General features: G+C 39.9%; 1 protein-coding gene and 1 pseudogene across 2 annotated transcripts; both read right to left on the reverse strand.

Moving 5' to 3' along the window:
• Nucleotides 1-1,236: 1,236 nt before the first annotated feature.
• Nucleotides 1,237-20,148, reverse strand: LOC132169814 (uncharacterized; annotated as a pseudogene). Its single transcript, XR_015911876.1, has 5 exons — nucleotides 20,121-20,148; nucleotides 18,928-18,970; nucleotides 4,648-5,170; nucleotides 4,167-4,324; nucleotides 1,237-1,963 (listed from the first exon to the last, which is right to left on the reverse strand). The product of XR_015911876.1 is annotated as an uncharacterized LOC132169814 (transcript).
• A 170-nt stretch (nucleotides 20,149-20,318) lies between these two features.
• On the reverse strand, nucleotides 20,319-20,846 carry LOC148589851 (uncharacterized). Its single transcript, XM_088515430.1, has one exon. It carries the CDS (start codon nucleotides 20,844-20,846, stop codon nucleotides 20,319-20,321), a length of 528 nt encoding a protein of 175 aa, XP_088371556.1.
• Between the last annotated feature and the right edge of the window lie 395 nt (nucleotides 20,847-21,241).

Raw genomic sequence — 21,241 nt, forward strand, 5'->3', positions numbered from 1 at the left:
AGTTAAGAGAGCTTTACCCATTTAGTTATAAAATAAGTTCCTTAATCCAAGCATATGTATGTTCTCAAAGTCATTTATGATAATGATGTTTCCAATCTGAATTACTATCAATTTGTTAGTTGAATGACTAATAATTTAAAAAATAAATATGAAAACGTTCTTATAAAGCTCGTTTATTCAAAACAAGTGGGTGAATTGCCTGAAATTTATTTCTAGAAATAGGCCTAGTAAATGCTTTATCACACTTACTATTCAAATTGTTGAAATCCATGTCCATGAAAGCTCCTTCATATTTAGGTAAGCTAAAAAGTAGATTCGCACAATTGCAACCAATACATGTTTTTGAAAAACTTTTTAGAATTATCTTAAGGAAACCAGTTACATCATCATAAACCAATTGTGGTGGAGTAATATTATTTAGTAAAACGTTACACGACTGTTAAATAATATAGCAGTAACAATAAGTTATTGGACCAATACTTGTAAAAGAAAAAAAAAAAAAAAAACATTTTAATTATAAGTGGAGTTGCTTGTACACGTCATTGAAAGATTCATGGAAGTGAACTCAAGATTGGGAGGGACTTAAGTGAAAATCTAGGGTTGAATTGGTGAAAGGAAAATGGGAGAAGAAAGAAAGGGATGGTCAAAGACTCAATTTTGCCCACCAAATAGGTATACAAGTGGGCCCAACTCACCACCTTAACATCAATCATACCAAATACAGCGTTGAATTCAAAGTCTAATTCCATCATTGGATTCCTTTCTTTTCAATTACAAAGTAAGCTTCCTTTTATACCATTTTTCTTCTTCTTTCACTCTTTTGTTTTCTCATTTTTAAATAAAAATATTAAAAAAAATAAAAAATAACCCCCCAAAACAAGACTCGAGACAACTTTTACTTTATATCACCTTTTTAAGATAAAAAGTTAATTTTGAAAGAATTTGTATAGATTTTTTTTAAAAGAATTTGTCCAAATTTAAAATTATTATTATTAAGATAAATATTGATTGACATATGGTTGGTATCTTACCAAGTTTCCTTGGGTTTAGTCCCCAGTCACCCCACCAATCCTATAATAATCGAGTGCCTACTAACAATACTAACATATAGCTTTGGAGTAATTCAGAATATTCTCATTGTATTTCTACAAAAATAATGAGATTTTTTAAAAAAAATTAAAAATTAAAAATTTTAAAAACATAAATCTCTATCGGTGATTAGGAAAAAGAATCAACTTTCTAGATGTCATGTTCTTACTGATAGAGCAAATTTGACTCATCAAGTAACTCTTTACTCCACAGCCATGGCTGCCTTACAGTTTGAAATTGAAGGGGTAAGGAAGGGGTAAATAACAGTAAGTTGTTCTTGCTGGGAAGCTTACAACCCAAATGCTCATAATGAACTCTCAATTGTATTGCACTCATTCTCAGATCCTTTGCAATTCATCAGCATATGGAGTGAGTACTAAGACATAACTAATGAGAAGATCATTTTTCTCAGCTGAGAGCCTTTTTGACACAGGAGAGAACACTGTTGAGAACTTCTGGGATAGAATGCTTGGAGTTTTGTGGCCCTTGGAAGAGGAAACACCATCCATGGAATGCTGATCTTTGTACTTTATAAGATGAGTAATGTATGACAATATGCAAGAATGTGTTCTCTTCTCTTCCTCATCCTTAATCTCCTACAATTTATGGATTCTGTTGCAGACAAAGGTTGGGTAAAGTGTGGGAATACTGCTGCTCCCACTTGCAAAAGCTCAAAAATATCTTCAAAGAAGCCCCACTCTCCCTTGAGGATGATCTTGTCCAATGGATAAGCCTCCTGGGGAGAACATGCAGAAGCATCATATGGTGGAATATTGCAGGCGGAATTGGCATAAGTACTTTCAAGGGCCTCCTTGATTCTCCCATCCAGCTCCTGTTGAGTTTTGGGATTATCTTCTTGGTTCAAAGAGTGCTTCTTTTCGCCTGCCATATGATAATAAAGTTAAGGTCAACTGCTAAGTGCAAATGCTTCCAACAAAACTCAACTCTACTCAGCGCCACAAGGTGTTCTATCCAATTCTTAACTACATTGGTTACACTGCTCAAAATTTCTACATAGCTCTAGGGCAAGGTCTTCCAATAACAAACGGAAGAACACGTTAAAATGATATATAAGTTCAATACGAGAAGAGGTCTTATCAGTGGAGCATTCCAAGTACCTGTAGCCGTAATATTGCTATACACGCATACCCACAAAAATCCCATATGCTAATGAATTCAATGAGAATCAAAGAAGAGAAAATTCACCCCATGACACTAGCACCCATGGAAGGCCATTCAACTAATAACATTCCCTTAATGCCAACAGATACAATCCAAAAAGACAATAAAGTAGAGAATTGATCTAGTACTACGAGGATCCATAGAGGCCCTAATCTCTCTCTCTCTCTCTCTCTATCTAAGAGGAGGTAATTCTCCCTACTATATATATTTTTTTTCCTTAAATATCTATCTATTTATTTTGTACTTCTTGTAGGAGATGAGGGCAAGTAAAACAGCAAATGCTACGTCTTCACAATAGAGGTAACATTTGTAATATACATTACAAATAAATAAATAAAAGAGATAGCTTGACAAATGTAGAAGCACCAAATGATATCCAAGTATTCCTTTATTTATTCATAATCTTTTCTTACATTCGCTAGTTCCAATCTAGTAGTAAGGTGAACTTGTATCTATGCACATCAAAATTGAGAATTATATATGGTTAAGATTATCCAAACAGCAGGACCAAATATTGCAACATTACTACGAAAATTATGGGTATATTTGTTAATGTGTTTTTGGGTTTTTTTAAAAAAAAAAATTTGAAAAGGTGTTTTAATGTGACATAGATGTGAAAACATGTTTTTTTTTGTGTTTTGAAGAGTGTTTTATGTTTTGAGATTGTTGTTAATATATTTGTTTAGATAAGAGAAAACAAAAAAAAATTAACAAACATGGCCTACATTTTTTTCATCCAAATTAAATTGGTCTCCATGTAATTTATGTTATTCCAATGAGCTCTAACTCAACATCCACACTTCCTGCCCGCATGATATAGAGTCGAAAATGAGGTTGTGGATTGAAGACCCACTACATGCATAATATATAACTTACCAATAAGAAAAAAAAAAGGGTTTTAAAATAAGTCAGAATACATAGAAATACATCTCACATTCAAGGCAAATAAAACTAATATTATTCAAAAATGCAAACCTATCACAGGCCATTGCTTCAATTAATCAAAAAATTCTAGTGTCTCGACTAGTACAATGATTGTCAAACGTTGAATCCCTCCTCAAAAAGTCATACAAGCCTCATACTGTGTGGGACTTATGGGTATGTTAATTTATTTTGGGTTTTTCATTTTTTTTTTTTTTTTTATTTTTAAAAAAAAAAAAGTATGCTGATGTAAAATAATGGTGAAAACTGTTTTTTGAGAAGTTTTCCAAAGGTTGAGAGTATGTTTTCCATAGAGCATACCTTATTTTGGAAAACCCAAATAGATGTAAGGCCCTACTTGGTAAAAAACGAAAATTAAAAGAGAAAAAAAAAAGGTAGAGATGGTCGTGCAGTAACCTGGATGGCATTGGGGTGGCCACACAGCCACCCTGACAACTGCATGGGTGTGGCCACCCCTCCTCCACTTAGAGTGGCAACAAGGCCACTGTCTCTACCCTATTTAAACTTTTTAAACAATAACTTAGCTCTTGCCCCTATAAAAGTTAAACACGTGTTTTGTCAAAATATTCCTACAAGAAGAGAAGAAGACGGATTTACAAAAAGTGACGTGCTTTGAGTGGTGTTCTTGTGTTTTGAGTTGTTTGTTGCTAACTAACTTTTGCATCCGATGGTATTTCAACTAGCAACCTTATCCATCACTCCATACTTATGGAGGGTCGAAGTGACATTACGCCCTAAGGCTACTAGCTATGAGACTACATTTCTCATTAATCAAACTAAATATATCATAAGAACTTTGACATGCCCAAGAAAAACCAATATAACTGATAAACTACTATTTGAAAAACACTAATTGTTATTCACCAACCGACGACCACCTTCCTTGTATGATCGCTTATCTACTAATAAAAACAACCTGCAAGTATAATAGAAAGCTAGGGAGGGCCAGGGGCTAGGCTTACCTCCTCTATTGACTTCTTTGTTCCATATCGACTAGTAATCTCTTTCATTTTGTTTGCGTTTTTTGTGCAGAAAGTTCTTCCTTCACCGAGCTTTCAAGTTCCTCATTAGCAACATCTAACCCTCTAACTTTAGGTTCTAGTCCAAATACCTGAACAATCAAAACTTAAGAGTTACATTCCATTGTGAATAACAAATAATTAAACAGTAAAGAAAATAATAGTAAATTCTCACCCACAATCAAATTGATAACGTATAAATTCTCTCAGCACCAACAAACAAGAAAATTTCAACATTTCATTGGCAATCAAATTGTCAATACCTAAACTCTCCAAATTTAACAATAACCATATTCCCCACACATCTGCATCAACCAATCAATAAATAAATAAAATTTTCCACATTTTCTCAGTGACCAAACACTAAAAGAATCAAAACTTTCATACATTTTCAGCAACCAAACAGCAAACTCACCCTGTCACATGCAATAGGCACAATCTTCAAGCTATGCTCTCATTGTCAAACACCCTGAGTGCGTACTTATATACAGCTGGCCAGTCGTGGCCTCACAAGAGTAGTTGGTCCCAACGAAATCCACCCTAGACTGAGATGTGCTCACCACCATCTGGACCCTCTTGAGCCACTTCTGGCTCCCAAAAACCCTAACCCTAGGCAACCTAGTCTCATCACTTTCCTCGGAATTGTTCCCACCGTAATTTTGAGGGGGTCGCAACTGGAGGTAAAACAGTCAACAAAAGGCAGGGCTTTTTGTGGGTTCCTGTGAAGGACTCGCACTTTGGCTTTGCCTTGGACTGGTGGCGGTGGTGGTCGGGCTCGATGCTTTTTCTTCTTTTTCTTTATTGGGGTCTCCTGGTTTTGGGTTAGTTGTGATTTGGCTTCTTCTGGTTCTGAGTTAATTGGAAGAGAATGACCCAAACTTTCAGCAAGAACAAGAAGGCCACCAGTTTTTTCAACAGCAACTTTGATTGCTGCAAACCTATAGATTTACAATGCCAAGAGTCAAAACATGATTAAATGCAATACACAATGCATAAAAGTTCTGGTTATCAAATGAAAATGTGATGACTCTGATTTTTTAATTGGTTGTACCTATAAGCACTTAAAAGTTTGAAATAGAGGCCAAAAGACAAGTATCTGGCTTTTACAAGATACTAAGAATAAAATATGCCCAATGTATCTAGAATTAGAAAATCTGTAAATCCACAAAAACATTAAGACCAAAAGTGCCACTAAAGGTTCCAGCGACACCTCTATTCTACAACTCTAGTCTCTAGCCACACAAACCAAGACATGGGAAGAAGTTCAAGATACATCAAAGTTAACTGCTTAACCAAAATACTCATCACCTCTTTGGGTTGCAAAGAACAATTAAGATAAAGAAGAAACTGAAATTTTGAATCTTATACATTTTACACTTTTTTCTCTTGGACTCAGATGTTTTACACAATGGAGATCCTAGCAAACACAAACCTCCATCACGATTAATCTTAACACAATCATCTAATATATAATATACATGTATACTGTATGATATAAACACTATATATATATATAGGTTAAATTTACTTTATCCCCTGAAGTTTCAGGGGCTTTTCAATTCGAACCCCAATGTTTAAAAATTGGCAATGTACCCCTAATGTTTCAAAAATTTTCAATTCAGACTGTCTATTACTAATTTCCGTCTAATTGGACAGAAATCATCTTACGGGCGTCTCATGCGAAATTTTGATGCCCTCTATTCCAATTTTGTCCTCATTAAAACTATGAAATTACATAATTACCCTCAATTTCATAGGTTTTGTTGGGCCATGGATCAGTTCTAAAAGCCCAACGGGTTCCAAACTTGATCTTGACTAAACGGAATACCCGACAAGGCCTCGGACAAGCTTGAGGTCTCGGACAAGCTTTCCCCGAGGAGGACTCGGACATAAATCCGAGACCACTCCTCGGGAGGTATCTGATGCCAAGTCTGAGACGCAACTCGAAAGCAAATAGTCAGATGCCAAGGGTGAAATTGTCATTTTACAATTAAGGATATGCAAAAATTCAAACTAGTCCCAGTAAACATTATCTCACATTCAAAAAAGCTTTCTACAGCATAGAAGGTTATCCACCTACGAACAAATTCCTACACAAGCGGGATAAGCTGTTATTCAAATTCAAAAGGTTGTTTAATTCAAAACAAAACCTTATCACCTTGTCCCAGGATTCCTACCCTTATCAAATAACTGCAAAACAGATATTTAGGGATAGGAATCCCAAGACGTGCGGGGAACAAATTCCACTCCATGCCTATAAATACAGGTCCCAATTTCCATCAAAGGTAAGTGCGATCCTAGCTCTGAAAACTTGGGTTGCTTAAATATTCTTTCCTCAAATTCTAACTTAGGCATCGGAGCTCCCCCGCCGGGACACCACCGAGGGTTCTGATCCTGTGTGTAGTTTGCAACGTTCCTCAAGTTAGCAGCACCACTTCTAGGCGTGCCACGTCACCATCTCGGAAAACTGTGTATCAACAGTTTGGCGCCGTCTGTGGGAAACTTTCTTTTCGTTTGATCAATTCTTATCATTCCGATATGGTGACTACACGCTCACACTCTCAATCGATACCTCAACCTCACATACCTCCCGTGGCTACTGGAGCACCTCTTGACTTAGCGGGGTTCATGAAGCAGATGACCGAATCCATGAATGCTTTGCAGAAGCAAAACGAAGATTTCGCCACTAGGCTCACGGTTGCTGAAGGCCGAAATAGCCGAAGGGATCATGAGCGGGAAGAGAGGAGGACTAAAAGACACGAAGATAGGCGCGAGGAGAGACGCACTGAAATTCATAGGGGGAAAAGGCCTCGAGGTTATGATCACGAGGATGATGCAAGTTCAATTCAAGCCAGCCATCACACAACTGTCCAGAATGTAGAAGACAGTCAGCGGGTGAATCCCGAGAGGTCTCGTCATACTAGATCTCGACGGGAGCAGTCTCCCCGCCAGGAGGATCACTGTACTGAAGGGCATAGCGAGAGCAATGTTAGCTAATTTGCAGGATCTTAAGAAAAAATACGAAGAGGTGGTCCTACTGATAGCCAATGGCGGAGATCAATCCAACGCAGGGGAGCTCATGGAGAACACAAATCTGCCCTTTACTCCTCGGGTCATGAATTTCCCCCTCCTTGACAAATTCAAGATGCCCCGAGTTAATACCTATGATGGCACTGGGGATCCCACAGACCATATGGAGAGTCTTCGTGCGCATTTCATCCTTGATGGTACCCCAGATGAAATTTCATGTAGGGCTTTCCCCTTAACTTTGGCTAGAGTAGCTAAAGATTGGTTCGGAAAACTCCTAGCCAATTCAATAAATGATTTCAAAACTCTCGGGCATCTCTTCCTAAGTCAGTTTTGGCTACCCGAAAGAGGAAGAAGAATCCAGCTTATTTACTGTCCCTTGTCCAGAGGAAAGATGAGTCGTTAACAGAATTCATGCTCAGATTCAACCAGGAGAAGCTGATGATTGAAAATCTGAATGAGCAGACAGTACTTGATGCTTTGATGCACGGAGTAAGAGCAGAAGGACCATTGATGGCCGAGTTGTCGAAAAGTACTAAGTTAGTGACTCTCAGTCAATTCATGAAGAAGGCTGATGAGTACATTAATTAAGAAGAGACTGTCAAAGCTCTCATGAAATCTCAAAGGGAAGAGCTCGAAGCCAAGACTAGTACTGTGAAGGAAGCACCGGCTAGTGGTAGAAAGAAAAAAGAGAAGAATGTGAAAAAGTTAGAGAAGGTGGTCTCATCGTACCCGAGGATGGACCCTTGGAAATTGCAAAGCTCGAAGTTCACTCCATTGAATACTAGCATGACTAAAGTATTCATGGAGATAAGGAGGGGTTCTGCCTTCAAATGGCCAAGCAAGTTGAAAGGCGACCCTAAGAGGCGTGACCCCCAGAAATACTGTGAATATCACCGTGACTACGGTCACTTAACCGAGGAATGCATAACCTTGCTGCAAGAGATTGAGAATCACATCAAAAACGGAAAGTTGGTGAAATTCCTGGCGGATGAGAGGAATCGAGGAAGGAATGAAGAGCCCCAGTTACTAGAAGGAAACCGAGAAGTAAGGCCGAGAGAAGATCGGTATGTTGAACCGATACACAATTAGCAGGTAGAACAGAGACGAGACCGGGATGCCCATCAGCCTCGGCATCAGGATGTAGTACGGGAAATCCACACCATTTCGGGAGGACTAACTGGTGGAGGAATTTCTAGTTCATCTAGAAAAGCTTATGCAAGGAGAACGAAGGCTGATGACGAAGTGTTGTCAATATGAAGACCTTCAAAAGTAGCGAAGAAGGAAGTGATCGCTATATCCTTCTCTGAAGAAGACGCCAGGGGGGTAATATTTCCTCATGATGATGTCTCAGTAGTTACGCTAATGGTTGCCAACCATAAGACCCACCGAGTCTCTATGGACAGTGGTGGTTCGGCGGATATTTTGTACTGCCCGGTCTTCAAACAGATGGGTGTTGACCGAGACAGGCTACAACCGTTTAATTTGCCATTGGTAGGGTTTGTTGGGGAACAAGTCCAGCCAATGGGACTCATCTCCTTCTCGGTTACAGTGGGGACAGCTCCTAGGCAATCTAGAACTATGGTGTACTTCTTGGTGATCGACCGACTGTCAACATACAATGCGATTATTGGTCGACCGTCCCTCAATAAGTTGAAGGCTGTGACCTCAACTTACCATTTGATGATGAAATTTCCTACTGATAAGGGAGTCTGAGAGGTGAGAGGAAATCAAACTGCTGCAAGGAAATGTTATAATATTTCCCTCAAGAAAGTAGATCTTGCTCCATTGACGGTCGGAATGGTGGGTGCCCGAAGCAAAGACCCCCTGAAAGGGGAACTTCCCGAGCCCTTGGAAGATGTGGACCTGGGAGACGAAAAAATACTGAAGGTAGGGACACAACTAGCCTCGGGAATCCGAGACGCCCTCGTAACCTTTCTACAAGAAAACATTGAAGTATTTGCATGGACTCATGAAGATATGCCGGGAATCAGTCCCAATGACATTCTCCACCAACTTAATGTGGACCCAAGCATGAAACCAGTGAGGTAGAAAAGACGAAAGTTTGCCCCCGAGCGGAATATGGCCATCGCCGAGGAAGTAGAGAAGTTACTCAAGGCTCGGTTTATAGAGGAAGTATATTATCCCGATTGGTTAGCCAACGTGGTGCTGGTTAAAAAATCTAACGGGAAGTGGAAAATGTGTGTGGACTTTACAGACCTCAACAAAGCATGCCCAAAAGACAGCTTTCCTCTACCCCGCATTGATGTGTTGGTAGATTCAACAGCTGGGTATGGTCTATTAAGCTTTATGGACGCTTTTTCTGGTTACAACTAGATCTATATGCAACCAGAAGACCGGGAGAAGACCGCGTTTATTACCGACCGAGGCCTGTACTGCTACAAGGTGATGCCTTTTGGTCTGAAAAACGCAGGAGCAACGTATTAGAGGCTGGTAAATAAGATGTTCCGAGACCAGATCAGGCATAATATGGAGGTATATGTTGATGAAATGCTGGTTAAAAGTGTGCAACGTGAAGGTCATGTAGACGACCAGCATGAGATGTTTAGACCATTGAAAAAATATGGGATGAAGCTGAATCCCGCGAAATGTGCATTTAGAGCGGCCTCGGGAAAGTTTCTCGGTTACATGGTGTTGAACTGAGGAATAGAAGCTAATCCCGAGAAGATCCAAGCAGTCTTGGATATGCAATCACCTAAGAATACGAACCAGCTTCAGCAATTGATGGGTAGGGTTGCAGCGTTGAACCGTTTCATCTCTCGGTCAACTGACAAGTGTCTACCGTTTTTTAAAATCCTGAGGAAAGCTTTTGAGTGGTTTGAAAAGTGTGAGGAGGCCTTTGAGCAATTGAAGAAGTATCTGACGAGCATACCACTGTTAAGCAGAACAGTTTCAGGAGAGGCATTGTATCTATACTTGGCTGTCTCCCCAACAGTTGTTAGTGCTGCCTTTATCCGAGAGGAAGACGGAATTCAAAAGCCAATTTATTTTATCAGCCGAGCATTGAGGGGAGCAGAAGAGCGTTACCCTCAGATGGAGAAGTTAGCATTTGCGCTAACTACTGCTTCCAGAAAGCTACGCCCATATTTCCAAGCTCACACTATAAGAGTCTTTACCGAGTATCCATTGAAGAAAGTACTCAGAAAGTTAGATCTGTCTGGCAGATTAGCTAACTGAGCAATCGAACTCGGAGAATTTGATATTGAGTTCCTCCCAAGGAACGCTATCAAGAGGCAGGTATTGGCTGATTTCTTAGCAGAATTCACCAACCTACCTAACACCTTGGAATGACAGAAAGACGAAACATGGGTGGTCTACGTAGATGGATCCTCTACGAGGAAAAATGGTGGAGCCGGTGTTGCATTAATCACCCCGGATGGAGAAGAGTTATGTAGTTGCCTAAGGTTGGAGTTTAAGACCACCAACAATGAGGCCGAGTATGAAGCAGTTTTAGCAAGACTCGGTTTAGCCCATGAAATGAGAGTTGAATTCGTCGAACTAAGAAGCGATTCGCAGGTAATCGTCGGACACATTCGAGGAGAGTTTGAAGCCAGAGGAGATACAATGAAACAATACTTGTTAAAAGCACAAGATTTACAGAATGCTTTCAAGAAATTATGTATCATGAAGATACCAAGAGAAGAGAATGAAAGAGCTGACAGGCTAGCCCGGATGGCGTCGGCAGCAGCTAACGAAACTGAAGAGCCCGAGCAGCCAATCCAGACTTTATCAAGACCTACCATAGTCGAGACAGTCTCGGTCTCAGTTACCGAGACCATACCGAAATGGTAGAGGAGCATAAGGAAATACTTGGAACAGGGAATTCTCCCGTTGGATAAGAAGTCGGGAACACAAATCAAAACTAGGGCTGCCAGATTTACCATCATTAATGTGATTCTTTACAAACGAGGCTTCATGCTACCACTCCTCAAGTGTATCTCTAAAGAAGAAGATGATTATGTCCTCTGCGAAATCCACGAAGGAATTTGCGGTAGTCACTCGGGAGCAAAAGTATTAGCACATAAGGCGATCAGAGCCGGTTTTTACTGGCCAAACATGAGTCGGGACTCGGTGCAGACAGTCAGAAATTGTGACAAATGCCAACGCTTCGCCAACATTGCAAAACAACCCCCTGAAGATCTAAGTTCAATCTCTTCGCCATGGCCTTTCTCACAATGGGGGTAGATATAGTCGGACCACTACCTCGTGGGAGGGGGAATGTGCGGTTCGCAGTTGTCGCAGTTGATTACTTCACCAAATGGGCAGAAGTCGAAGCCCTAGTGAACATAAAAGCCAAAGGCACAGAACGTTTCTTGTGGAAGAACGTCTTATGCCGCTATGGTATTCCACATGTGTTGGTGACGAATAATGGGAAGCAATTCGACTGCGAGTCATTTCGAGAATGGTGTGCACAGCAGAAATTGTGACAAATGCCAACGCTTCGCCAACATTGCAAAACAACCCCCTGAAGATCTAAGTTCAATCTCTTCGCCATGGCCTTTCTCACAATGGGGGTAGATATAGTCGGACCACTACCTCGTGGGAGGGGGAATGTGCGATTCGCAGTTGTCGCAGTTGATTACTTCACCAAATGGGCAGAAGTCAAAGCCCTAGTGAACATAACAGCTAAAGGCACATAACGTTTCTTGTGGAAGAACGTCTTATGCCGCTATGGTATTCCACATGCGTTGGTGACGAATAATGGGAAGCAATTCGACTGCGAGTCATTTCGAGAATGGTGTGCACAGCTTCATATAAGAAACTACTACTCATCTCCAGCTCATCCCCAGGCAAATGGGCAAGTAGAAGCTACCAACAAGACAATTTTCAAAGTTCTGAAGAAGAAACTTGGAGATCGAAAGGGTGATTGGGCAGACGATCTTCCAGAAGTCTTGTGGGCATACCGAACAACGAAAAGAACACCCGCCAAGGAGACCCCGTACACCTTGGCTTTCAGAATCAAGGCAGTCATACCAGCCGAAGTGGGCTCGGGTAGTTATCGAGTCGAGACCTTTCATCCCGAGACTAACGACGAGGGTCTCAAACTACATTTAGACTTGCTACAAGAGAACTGGGACCAAGCCCAAGTAACCGTGTCGATGTACCAAGAGAAAGTGGCTCGGTATTTTAATAAACGGGTCAAGCATAGAAGCTTCAAGATCGGGGACCTGGTGTTGCGCAAGACCACCATTGCCACCAAAGATCCGGTCAAGGGAAAGTTAGCCCCAAACTAGGAAGGACCCTACAGAGTGATTAAGTGCAGAAGGGCAGGAGCTTACTACCTTGAGAGCATGGAGGGAAAAGCTGTAGCGCCCCAGATTTTAAAAGTATTATTTTAGAGATATTTATTTGATGATGATTAAGTAATGATATTTATTCTTAAGGAATTTATTAGATCATATAATATTGATTTTATCTTATTATTTTATTTGGTGATTTAAGAGATATGATAATTGAAGACTGATTAATATATTTTGGAGTATGATTATAATATTTGGTGATTGATTAAGTAAGGACATTGGACAGATTATGATGGGTCAGATTTTGGAAAATCTGTACCCAAATTAGTCCACTTTTCTTCTTTGTCTATTTTTGACATTACCAACACTCTTTTCCTTTATTTTTCTCTCTCTTTCCTTCAAGCATGCATATTCTTTCTTCTTTACCTTTTAAGTTATTCATCTTTCTTTTCTTTACTTCCACCAACACACCTACCTTTCCTTTATTTAATTTTCTTTTCTTCTTTCTTCATTCCATCTTGCTTTATTTTGCCTATTTAATTCCTCCCTTACTCAACATATTGCATAATCATAGAATATACGTGAGAAAGAGAGAAAGCTGGAGAGAGAGAATTTTCAGAGATGAGGGAAACCAAGAGTGAGAAGGGAGGATTGAGACAGAGAGCTGAGGAGGAAGAAAAAGAGTTTGGGCGACAGAGAGAGAAAGTCAGTCATTGAGAAAGTTATGGGTAATGTTCAATTGCAGCAGAATGGTTTCAACAAGTAATTACCTTTGACGATTCATTCATGTAATCCACTGTAAGTATTCTTACTTACTAAGAGTGATATTGATATTCAATAATACAGATCTTTGTAGTTTTATTAAATGTTTGTCCTTTTGATATAATTGCTTAAACAATGATTTATATTATCGTGAATCAATTGACTCATTACTTTACAGTTTTTGTAGTGCTTGCAGGAATGAAAAGTCAAGGTAATTATGCAGTTGTGATTAGAGATTCATATTTGAGATGTACAGAGATTCTAAGTTGGTGGAGTTTGTTTAGAGTTTATAGAGTCAGATAGATTTGTATAAATGCCTTGTTTGGCATAATTGTGAGTATTTTGTATAAAGAAAAGTATTTTAAGAGTATTGTTTTGTATTGATAAATTTCAGATTTTCCGCTGTGTAAGATTATTTCAACGTAACACTCGATTTATTTACAAGATAAAAGAAAAGAAATATCGGGATGTTACAAAAGCACTCCCCAAGCCGTGGAATGCCGAGCACCTCAAAAAATACTTTATCTAGCTTATTTCAGTAAGGTGATTCTTGTTTGATTCTCGTTCGATTCTTATTTCCATGTAATTTTCATTACATTTTATTCGATTAAATAAAAAGAATCTCCTGAAGCTTCGATCACCTTTCGAGTATTTCAAAAGCAAAGTAAATGAAATTACCCTCAGGGTAGACAGCCGAGAGGCCATCAGGAAAATTTAGAACTTTTCGAGACTAGTAACCTGTAAAGGACGTAAAACCTTTAAACGAGGTGTGTCTAAAGAAGGTTAAAACCGACAACCTGTAAAGGACATAAAACCTTCAAACAAGGTGTGTCCAAAGAAGGTTTAAACTAGTAACCTGTAAAGGACGTAAAACCTTCAAACAAGGTGTGTCCAAAGAAGGTTAAACTAGTGACTTGTAAATAACGTAAAACCTTCAAAAAATGTGTGTTCAAAGAAAGTCAAACGAGTAGCCTGTCAAGAGCAGAAATCCTTAAAAAAAAAAGGTGTGCTTGAAAAAGGTTAAACAAACTTCAGAAAACATTAAGAACATTAATTCATTCAAGGGAATGGGTGTTCAGAAAATATTGCTAGTTCACTCCCAAAAATAAATAAAAAACATCTCATTCAAGTCTCAAGTTTGTCATTTACAGAAGAATCAAATGTACTAACTACTGATTACAAGCTAAAAGAAAAAGTTTAGCCTTCCTTGGGGTCTGTAGATGGAGCCCTGGTAGCAGATGGGGTCTCGGCACCATGTCCAAAAGCTGTTCCTCCGTCGCCCAAGGACTCCTCGGAACCTGAGAACGGCTGATGAGCGAATCTATAGATCCCTTCGGCATCAGGCATCAGATCCGACCCGAGACTGATAAGCTGTTTTAAAGCCTTGTCAAAAACAGGGATGGTCTCGGGTTTCACCGTGTCAAGGTCAATAGTGCGAGCAGGATCCTTAGCCCAAGACAGAAAGGTCTCGAAACCAAAAATGATCACATCCGCCTAGGCACTATCCCGAGTCCAGGAAGCATACGACAGTTGCTGTAAATAGTTGGAAGATCAGGCCTCGGCTTCTTTGAGTTGTAGCTTCTTTTCTTCGAGCTTTCCCCGGAAGAATTTAAGTTGCTCCTCAACAACTACTTGGCCTTTGATAACCTCTTCAAGCTTAGTATTTTGGCCGACAGCCTCCGCCTGTGAAGCCTTCAGTTGCTCCGAAACCTTTGCAAGCTTCTCCTCGAGTTGGTGCAGATCTTCCTTTACAATGGAATGATCCTCTTGGAGCTTTGAGTGATCAGCACGAAGGATCTGCAACTCAGAAGATAGAGCCGAAACCCAGGATTCGGCTTGTGCAAACTCAGCTTGAGTCGCCGACTGCTGTTGGCTAAGAAGGAGTAGTTCTTTGTCCTGTTGAGCTAGCATATGCTTCAGTATTGCATTCTCAGCTTCAGAGGCTACAAGCCTGCTTCGGAGGCTCTCGGATTCTAAGGCAGACTCCTAAAAAAATTTCCTGAAGTAACAGTGTAAAACTATTGACTTCATAACTCCCTGCAACAAACAAAGTAAATCAAACAGAAAACAACTCAAGCAAAAAGAAAGCCCTATAAAGAGTGATACTTGCACACAACTGATTGAATAACATTGACTCTGCCATACCCCTAGTAGAGATGTCTCGTTCACCTGTCAAGCTGTCCTGGGGAACCAGCTCCACTAAAGCCTGAAACGGGTTTCCCAGTAATTGTCCACCAAACCGAGACAGGGGCTTCTCCACAGTCCACTCGACGTTATGAGGTTTCACCAAGGAATAGTAAGAGGAAGCCTCGGAACCAATACCAGCCTCAGCCTCGGGAATCGAGGTCGGGGCCTGAGATGCTGCCTCAGCCACCAGAGTCGGAACCCCAGGCTGCTCCTCGGCTATCGGGGACAAGACCCGAGGCCTCACTTCATCCACCTCGGCGCGCGGTCCATTCTCTTCCGGCTCCATCCCTACCGAGCTATCTGAGAATGGGTCTATTAAGAGATGTTGAATGTTGGAACCCGAATGGACCGGTGATGTCGACCCCACCGGGATAGCAGTAGTAGGAGCAGCTCCAGGAGGTTCTAAAGGGGTTGCTGCCAGAGGAGTTGCAGTAATAGGATGGTTTGCGAGAATTTTTTGGTAGACCGATATCGGAGCCACGTCAGGCTTTGGATTAACCTTCCTCCGAGCGGCCAATAGGTCGGCAAAGAGGGATTTCCCCTTTTCAACCTCGACGGCAGGACCCTTGCCCTTCACTAGCTGCCTTTTCTTTGGTTGAGGAGCCTCGCACTCCTCGGGCTTGTCAACTAAGTGCAAAGCCTTTTTTACCTGAGGCTCATCTACCTTCTTCTTGCATTTATCCATCGTAGGCTTCCAAGGGGTAGCGCCTCGGGTATTGGTCGCTGGAGGTCCCAAATAAACGGCTGGATGAGATGGTTTCATCCGAGACCCACCAGCGTCCTCTCGGCCGGCATATAAGCAGTGGTTCAGTGCACTAGTCGTAATCAATTGCTTGAAGGTCATAGCAGACTCATGCCTCTGAACCCAAGACAGAACCGTGTTAACTCGGACCGTCTCATCTTCCGACAAACACAGATTCTTGTGGAGACCCAAATGGGGGGTAGTCATCTCCTGAGGCACTCGAGGCCCCTCTGCTTTCTCTCCAGGAGCAAATTCCCATTGCCCCTGCGCAAAGAAGTATTTGTTTTCCGTGGTTACTGGTGAAGGTCTTATCCATCAAAAAGAGTTTTCCCCGTCTTGATTGGAAGTTATATAGCCCATCACTGTTGGGATTCTTCTGGAGTCGGTACATCCAGAGAAATTTCGAAACCGTCAAGCACTTTCCTTCTCCAAGGGCCATGGGCCAAACAACCACAGAGGCAAAAAACATCCTCCAGCCATTAGGAACCAATTGGTGGGGAGCCAGATTCAGGCGACTGAGCAACTCACGGACGACCTTGGGGAAAGGAAGCCTGAGGCCTGCACGAAACATTTCTTCATAAAGGCAAACCTCGTGGCTCCCAGCATCCACGATGGCGCCCTTCCTCTCGTCATTAAAACAAAGTTTCACCATTTTTGGGATATAGCAGTCCAATCTAATTCGGCGCTCGTCAGCCGAGGTCAGATCTGGCTTCCACAAATCTGGGTAAGTTTTGCCCAAACGGCCATCAGACCCTGATCCTTCTTTTTGAGACATGGTTGGAAAGAGCAAAAGAGGAAAGGCATAGTAGAAAAGAAAGAGCATATCAGAAAAGAACAAACGATGCGATAACTTGGTGCGAATAAAAGAGAAAACAAGAAAAGAGAGAGCTTTTATAAAGTAAGGATAAGAGCGTAGAATACCAAAGGATTCCCTGAGGCACGCACGCAATAAATGCGGCAAAAAAGGCGCCTCTATAAATCCCAGATGACAACTGGCAGCCGGCAACTGAAAGGACGTCTGTCCCGGCACTGACACGTGGGGCAACCGATACGCCCTCGGTCAGGTCAACCCTCTCGACAAAATTTGAAATTCAAAATTCCCGCCTCAAAGGTCTCAGATTTTTACTTGGGTGTAATTTCAGAACGCCGATCCATTGGACAAAAATTTCCATAATCTTTCAGATCAGGAAATTGGAGGGTAACTGTTGGGCCATGTATCAATTCTAAAAGCCCATCGGGTTCCAAACCCGATCTTGACTAAACGGAATACCCGACAAGGCCTCGGACAAGCTTTCCCCGAGGAGGACTTAGACATAAATCCGAGACCACTCCTCGGGAGGTATCTGATGCCAAGTCCGAGACGCAACTCGAAAGCAAATAGTCAAATGCCAAGGGTGAAACGGTCATTTTACAATTAAGGATATGCAAAAATTCAAACTAGTCCCAGTAAACATTATCTCACATTCAAAAAAGCTTTTTACAGCATAGAAGGTTATCCACCTACGAACAAATCCCTACACAAGCGGGATAAGCTGTTATTCAAATTCAAAAGGTTGTTTAATTCAAAACAAAACCTTATCACCTTATCCCATGATTCTTACCCTTATCAAATAACTGCAAAACAGATATTTAGGGATAGGAATCCCGAGACGTGCGGGGAACAAATTCCACTCCATGCCTATAAATACAGGTCCCAATTTCCATCAAAGATAAGTGCGATTCTAGCTCTGAAAACTTGGGTTGCTTAAATATTCTTTCCTCAAATTCTAACTTAGGCATCGGAGCTCCCCCGCCGGACACCACGGGGGTTCCGATCCTATGTGTAGTTTGCAGCGTTCCTCAAGTTGGCAGCACCACTTCCAGGCATGCCACGTCACCACCTTGGAAGACTGTGTATCAACAGGTTTTAATGAGGGTAATTACGTAATTTTATAGGTTTTAATGAGGGCAAAATTGGAATAGAGGGCATCAAAATTCCACGTGAGATGATTTCCGTTCAATTAGACGGAAATTAGTAACGGAGGGTCTGAATTGAAAATTTTTGAAACATTAAGAGGATACATTGCCAATTTTTAAACATTGTGGTTCAAATTGAAAAACTCTTAAAACTTCAAGGGTGTAAAGTGAATTTTTCCATATATATATATACTATTCAAGCATATGGTATGTACCATACCATAAGTCTGTTTATATCATACAGCAAAATCAAGCCATCTACAGAATTCCATAACCAAATGAACGCAAACAAAACAAGAAAATCAAAGACAAGCAAGCATGTTTGCTTAACAAAACAAAAAAAAAAATTAGCGCAAACACTCTATGGTTGTGTTAAACGAAAAGAGATTGATCTGACCTCAAACATCTACATACTGAATGAAAATACTAAAGTTTGAAACTTTCAATCGTAGATGGCTTTAGAACTGAGCATTCATGAATAACACCCTTACACACAACCTGATGTATGTTAACAAAAAATAACTGGGGTACCCTCCAAAACTGCGTCAGCATACAAAACACACCCCGTATGCAAACAAAACAACCTTTTGGGCCTTGAAATGTCCTCATATTCTTGCATAAACACTTCCCAAAAACACAAGTCCACTACTAAGTAAACGATGAAATTGTTTGTATATATGGCCATGTTTTAACATTCACAATAAAAAATATGTATATATGTATGTACGCAATACTAGGACGATGGTCGACGGAGGCTTACCAGCGACAGAGGTTTGTGTGAGGGGCAGAGATCCCTGAGGAGCCTAGGGAAGGCGAGGATTTTTACACAGAGTGAGTGAGAGATTCATTCGGATTTACCAAGCTCGATTAAACGATGCGTTTCACACGAGTCGACCGTCGGATATTCCCCACTCGGCAGGTTGTGGGGGACCTCTTTGAATTAAAATTCTCGTACTGTCTTTAAAGGTTTATGAGGTGAAGTTTTAAATTGATAATTATTTTGTATTAAAAACTTGATGATATATATAAAAATAAAAAAAAATAATAAATAAAAACTGAGAAACTTAAACTATTTAATTATAAATCATTATTGTTATTTTTATAACTTGATTGTAGGATAATCTATAAAACATGATCCGTTTTTAACCGTCAAAAAAATAGTTTGTATCCGTTTTAGATTCACTTGATAAGTTTAATACATCCATATTTGGCAAAAATTTCATACAAATTAGATTGTAGAATTTTTATTTATAGATTAGTTAAAAAAAACAAAATAATAAAAAAAATGACCATCCCCATTCTTGTCATAGGGGTGGCCCGACCACCGCATATGCCACCCCAAAGGCAAACCCAAATGAATGAGAAAAAAAAAAAAAAAAGAGTTTGCCTTTGGGGTGGCCGAACCACCCTCAAATAAACTTTAAATAATAGTTTATTATTTTTTTTATTACAAGGACATGTGTCTTATTTGTGGCGTTTAGATTTCTAATAAAAAATCTTAGCCATTAACTAGATACTCTCCGGTTCAAAATGAACTAGAGAGGATTCGGATCCCTTTAATAAGTGACAAGTGTCATTTTTCACATGTTTTCTTTAACATTTTAATAGCTATTTATTGTCATTCCACTAATCTAAGAATCAAAACATTAATTTTAAAAAAACTAAAAAATGTTGAATGACATTTATCACTTTCTCTTTTTTTTTTTTTTTTTTTTTAAGTTCACTTCTTCATTAATCAAAATCAAACAGAAGCAATTTGTTCCGCTTGAACAATATCACAGATACAGTCGGGTATCTCATCCCTCCATATTCGATTTATGACACTTCTAGTAGCGAATTTTGCTAATAGATGAGCTACAACATTTATATTTCGTCGTACATGGTTAGGTTTTCAATTTGATAGGGAATTCAAAATCAATTTCGCATCCTCCACTAGTTGACCATACATATTACCATTATGCTCCTTATCTTGTAGCACCATGATAATTACCTATGCATCTCCTTCTAGAATTACATTGTTCAATCCCATTTCTTTGCAAAAATGGGCTGCTTGGACCATGACCATTGCCTCAATAGTTATTGGGTCTAAACATCCCCTTCGCATGAAGCTGCAAAGATCTTTCCTCCATGATCTCTAATAATTATACCCCCTCACATCAAGCCCTTTTTGACATCAACAGTCGCATCATAGTTGATCTTATACCATCTTTGAGGATGTCTCGTCCACTTCTTAAATATTGCCTCACTGTTGGTGTCATCAACAGGCTTCGATGCATTACATCGCATGAATTCCTCCACAACCATAGACGCCATTCTGTCCACTTCATTTGGAGGAGTGAATAGACCTTCATGAATCCACTTATTCCTGTGAAACCAAAATTTTCTTGTTGTTTCCACAAAAATGGTAAACTCTTCTCCTTCCCTTTTTTGATATAATTCCTCCGCCAATAGTAGAAAATCAGGGGCTTGTGGGATGAATTTCTGGAAAAGCCGTGAACCTCCACTCCATACGTCCATCGAGGATGGACAAGCCCATGGTATATGGAAAGTAGTTTCGGCTTCTAACCCACATATCGGACACATTGGATCAATAGCAATTTTCTTCCGAACTAGATTGTCTCGAGTCGGTAGTAGATCATGACACGCTCGCCACATGAAGTTCTTACTTGTATTTGCCATTTTTAACCCTTATATACCTTGCCAGATAGGACTGTCTCTATTTCGGAATACTTATCCCTTATTAGAATAGGTTGAATGAAATTTTCTTAAAAAATATGTCTTTTTTTTAGTACTATTCACTTTTTATATAGTTTGTTAATAGCATTAATTTAAAAAAAAAATGGAATTCTCGCATGCTTAATAAATACATAACATTTTCTCCAAAAAAAAAAAAATAGATACATAACACTTTTAAATAATTATACAATCTAGTTACTGGGAAATTTATATCCATTCATATTATATTGATATTATTATTATTATTATTATTAGAATTTTTTTTTTCAATATATAAGATTTATACTTGCAAATTTTGACCATTCAACTTTAATGTAATTATTACCACAACAAAAGCA

This window comes from Corylus avellana, chromosome 1 (assembly GCF_965113065.1).
Source record: "Corylus avellana chromosome 1, dhCorAvel1.hap1.2, whole genome shotgun sequence".
NCBI lineage: Eukaryota > Viridiplantae > Streptophyta > Magnoliopsida > Fagales > Betulaceae > Corylus > Corylus avellana.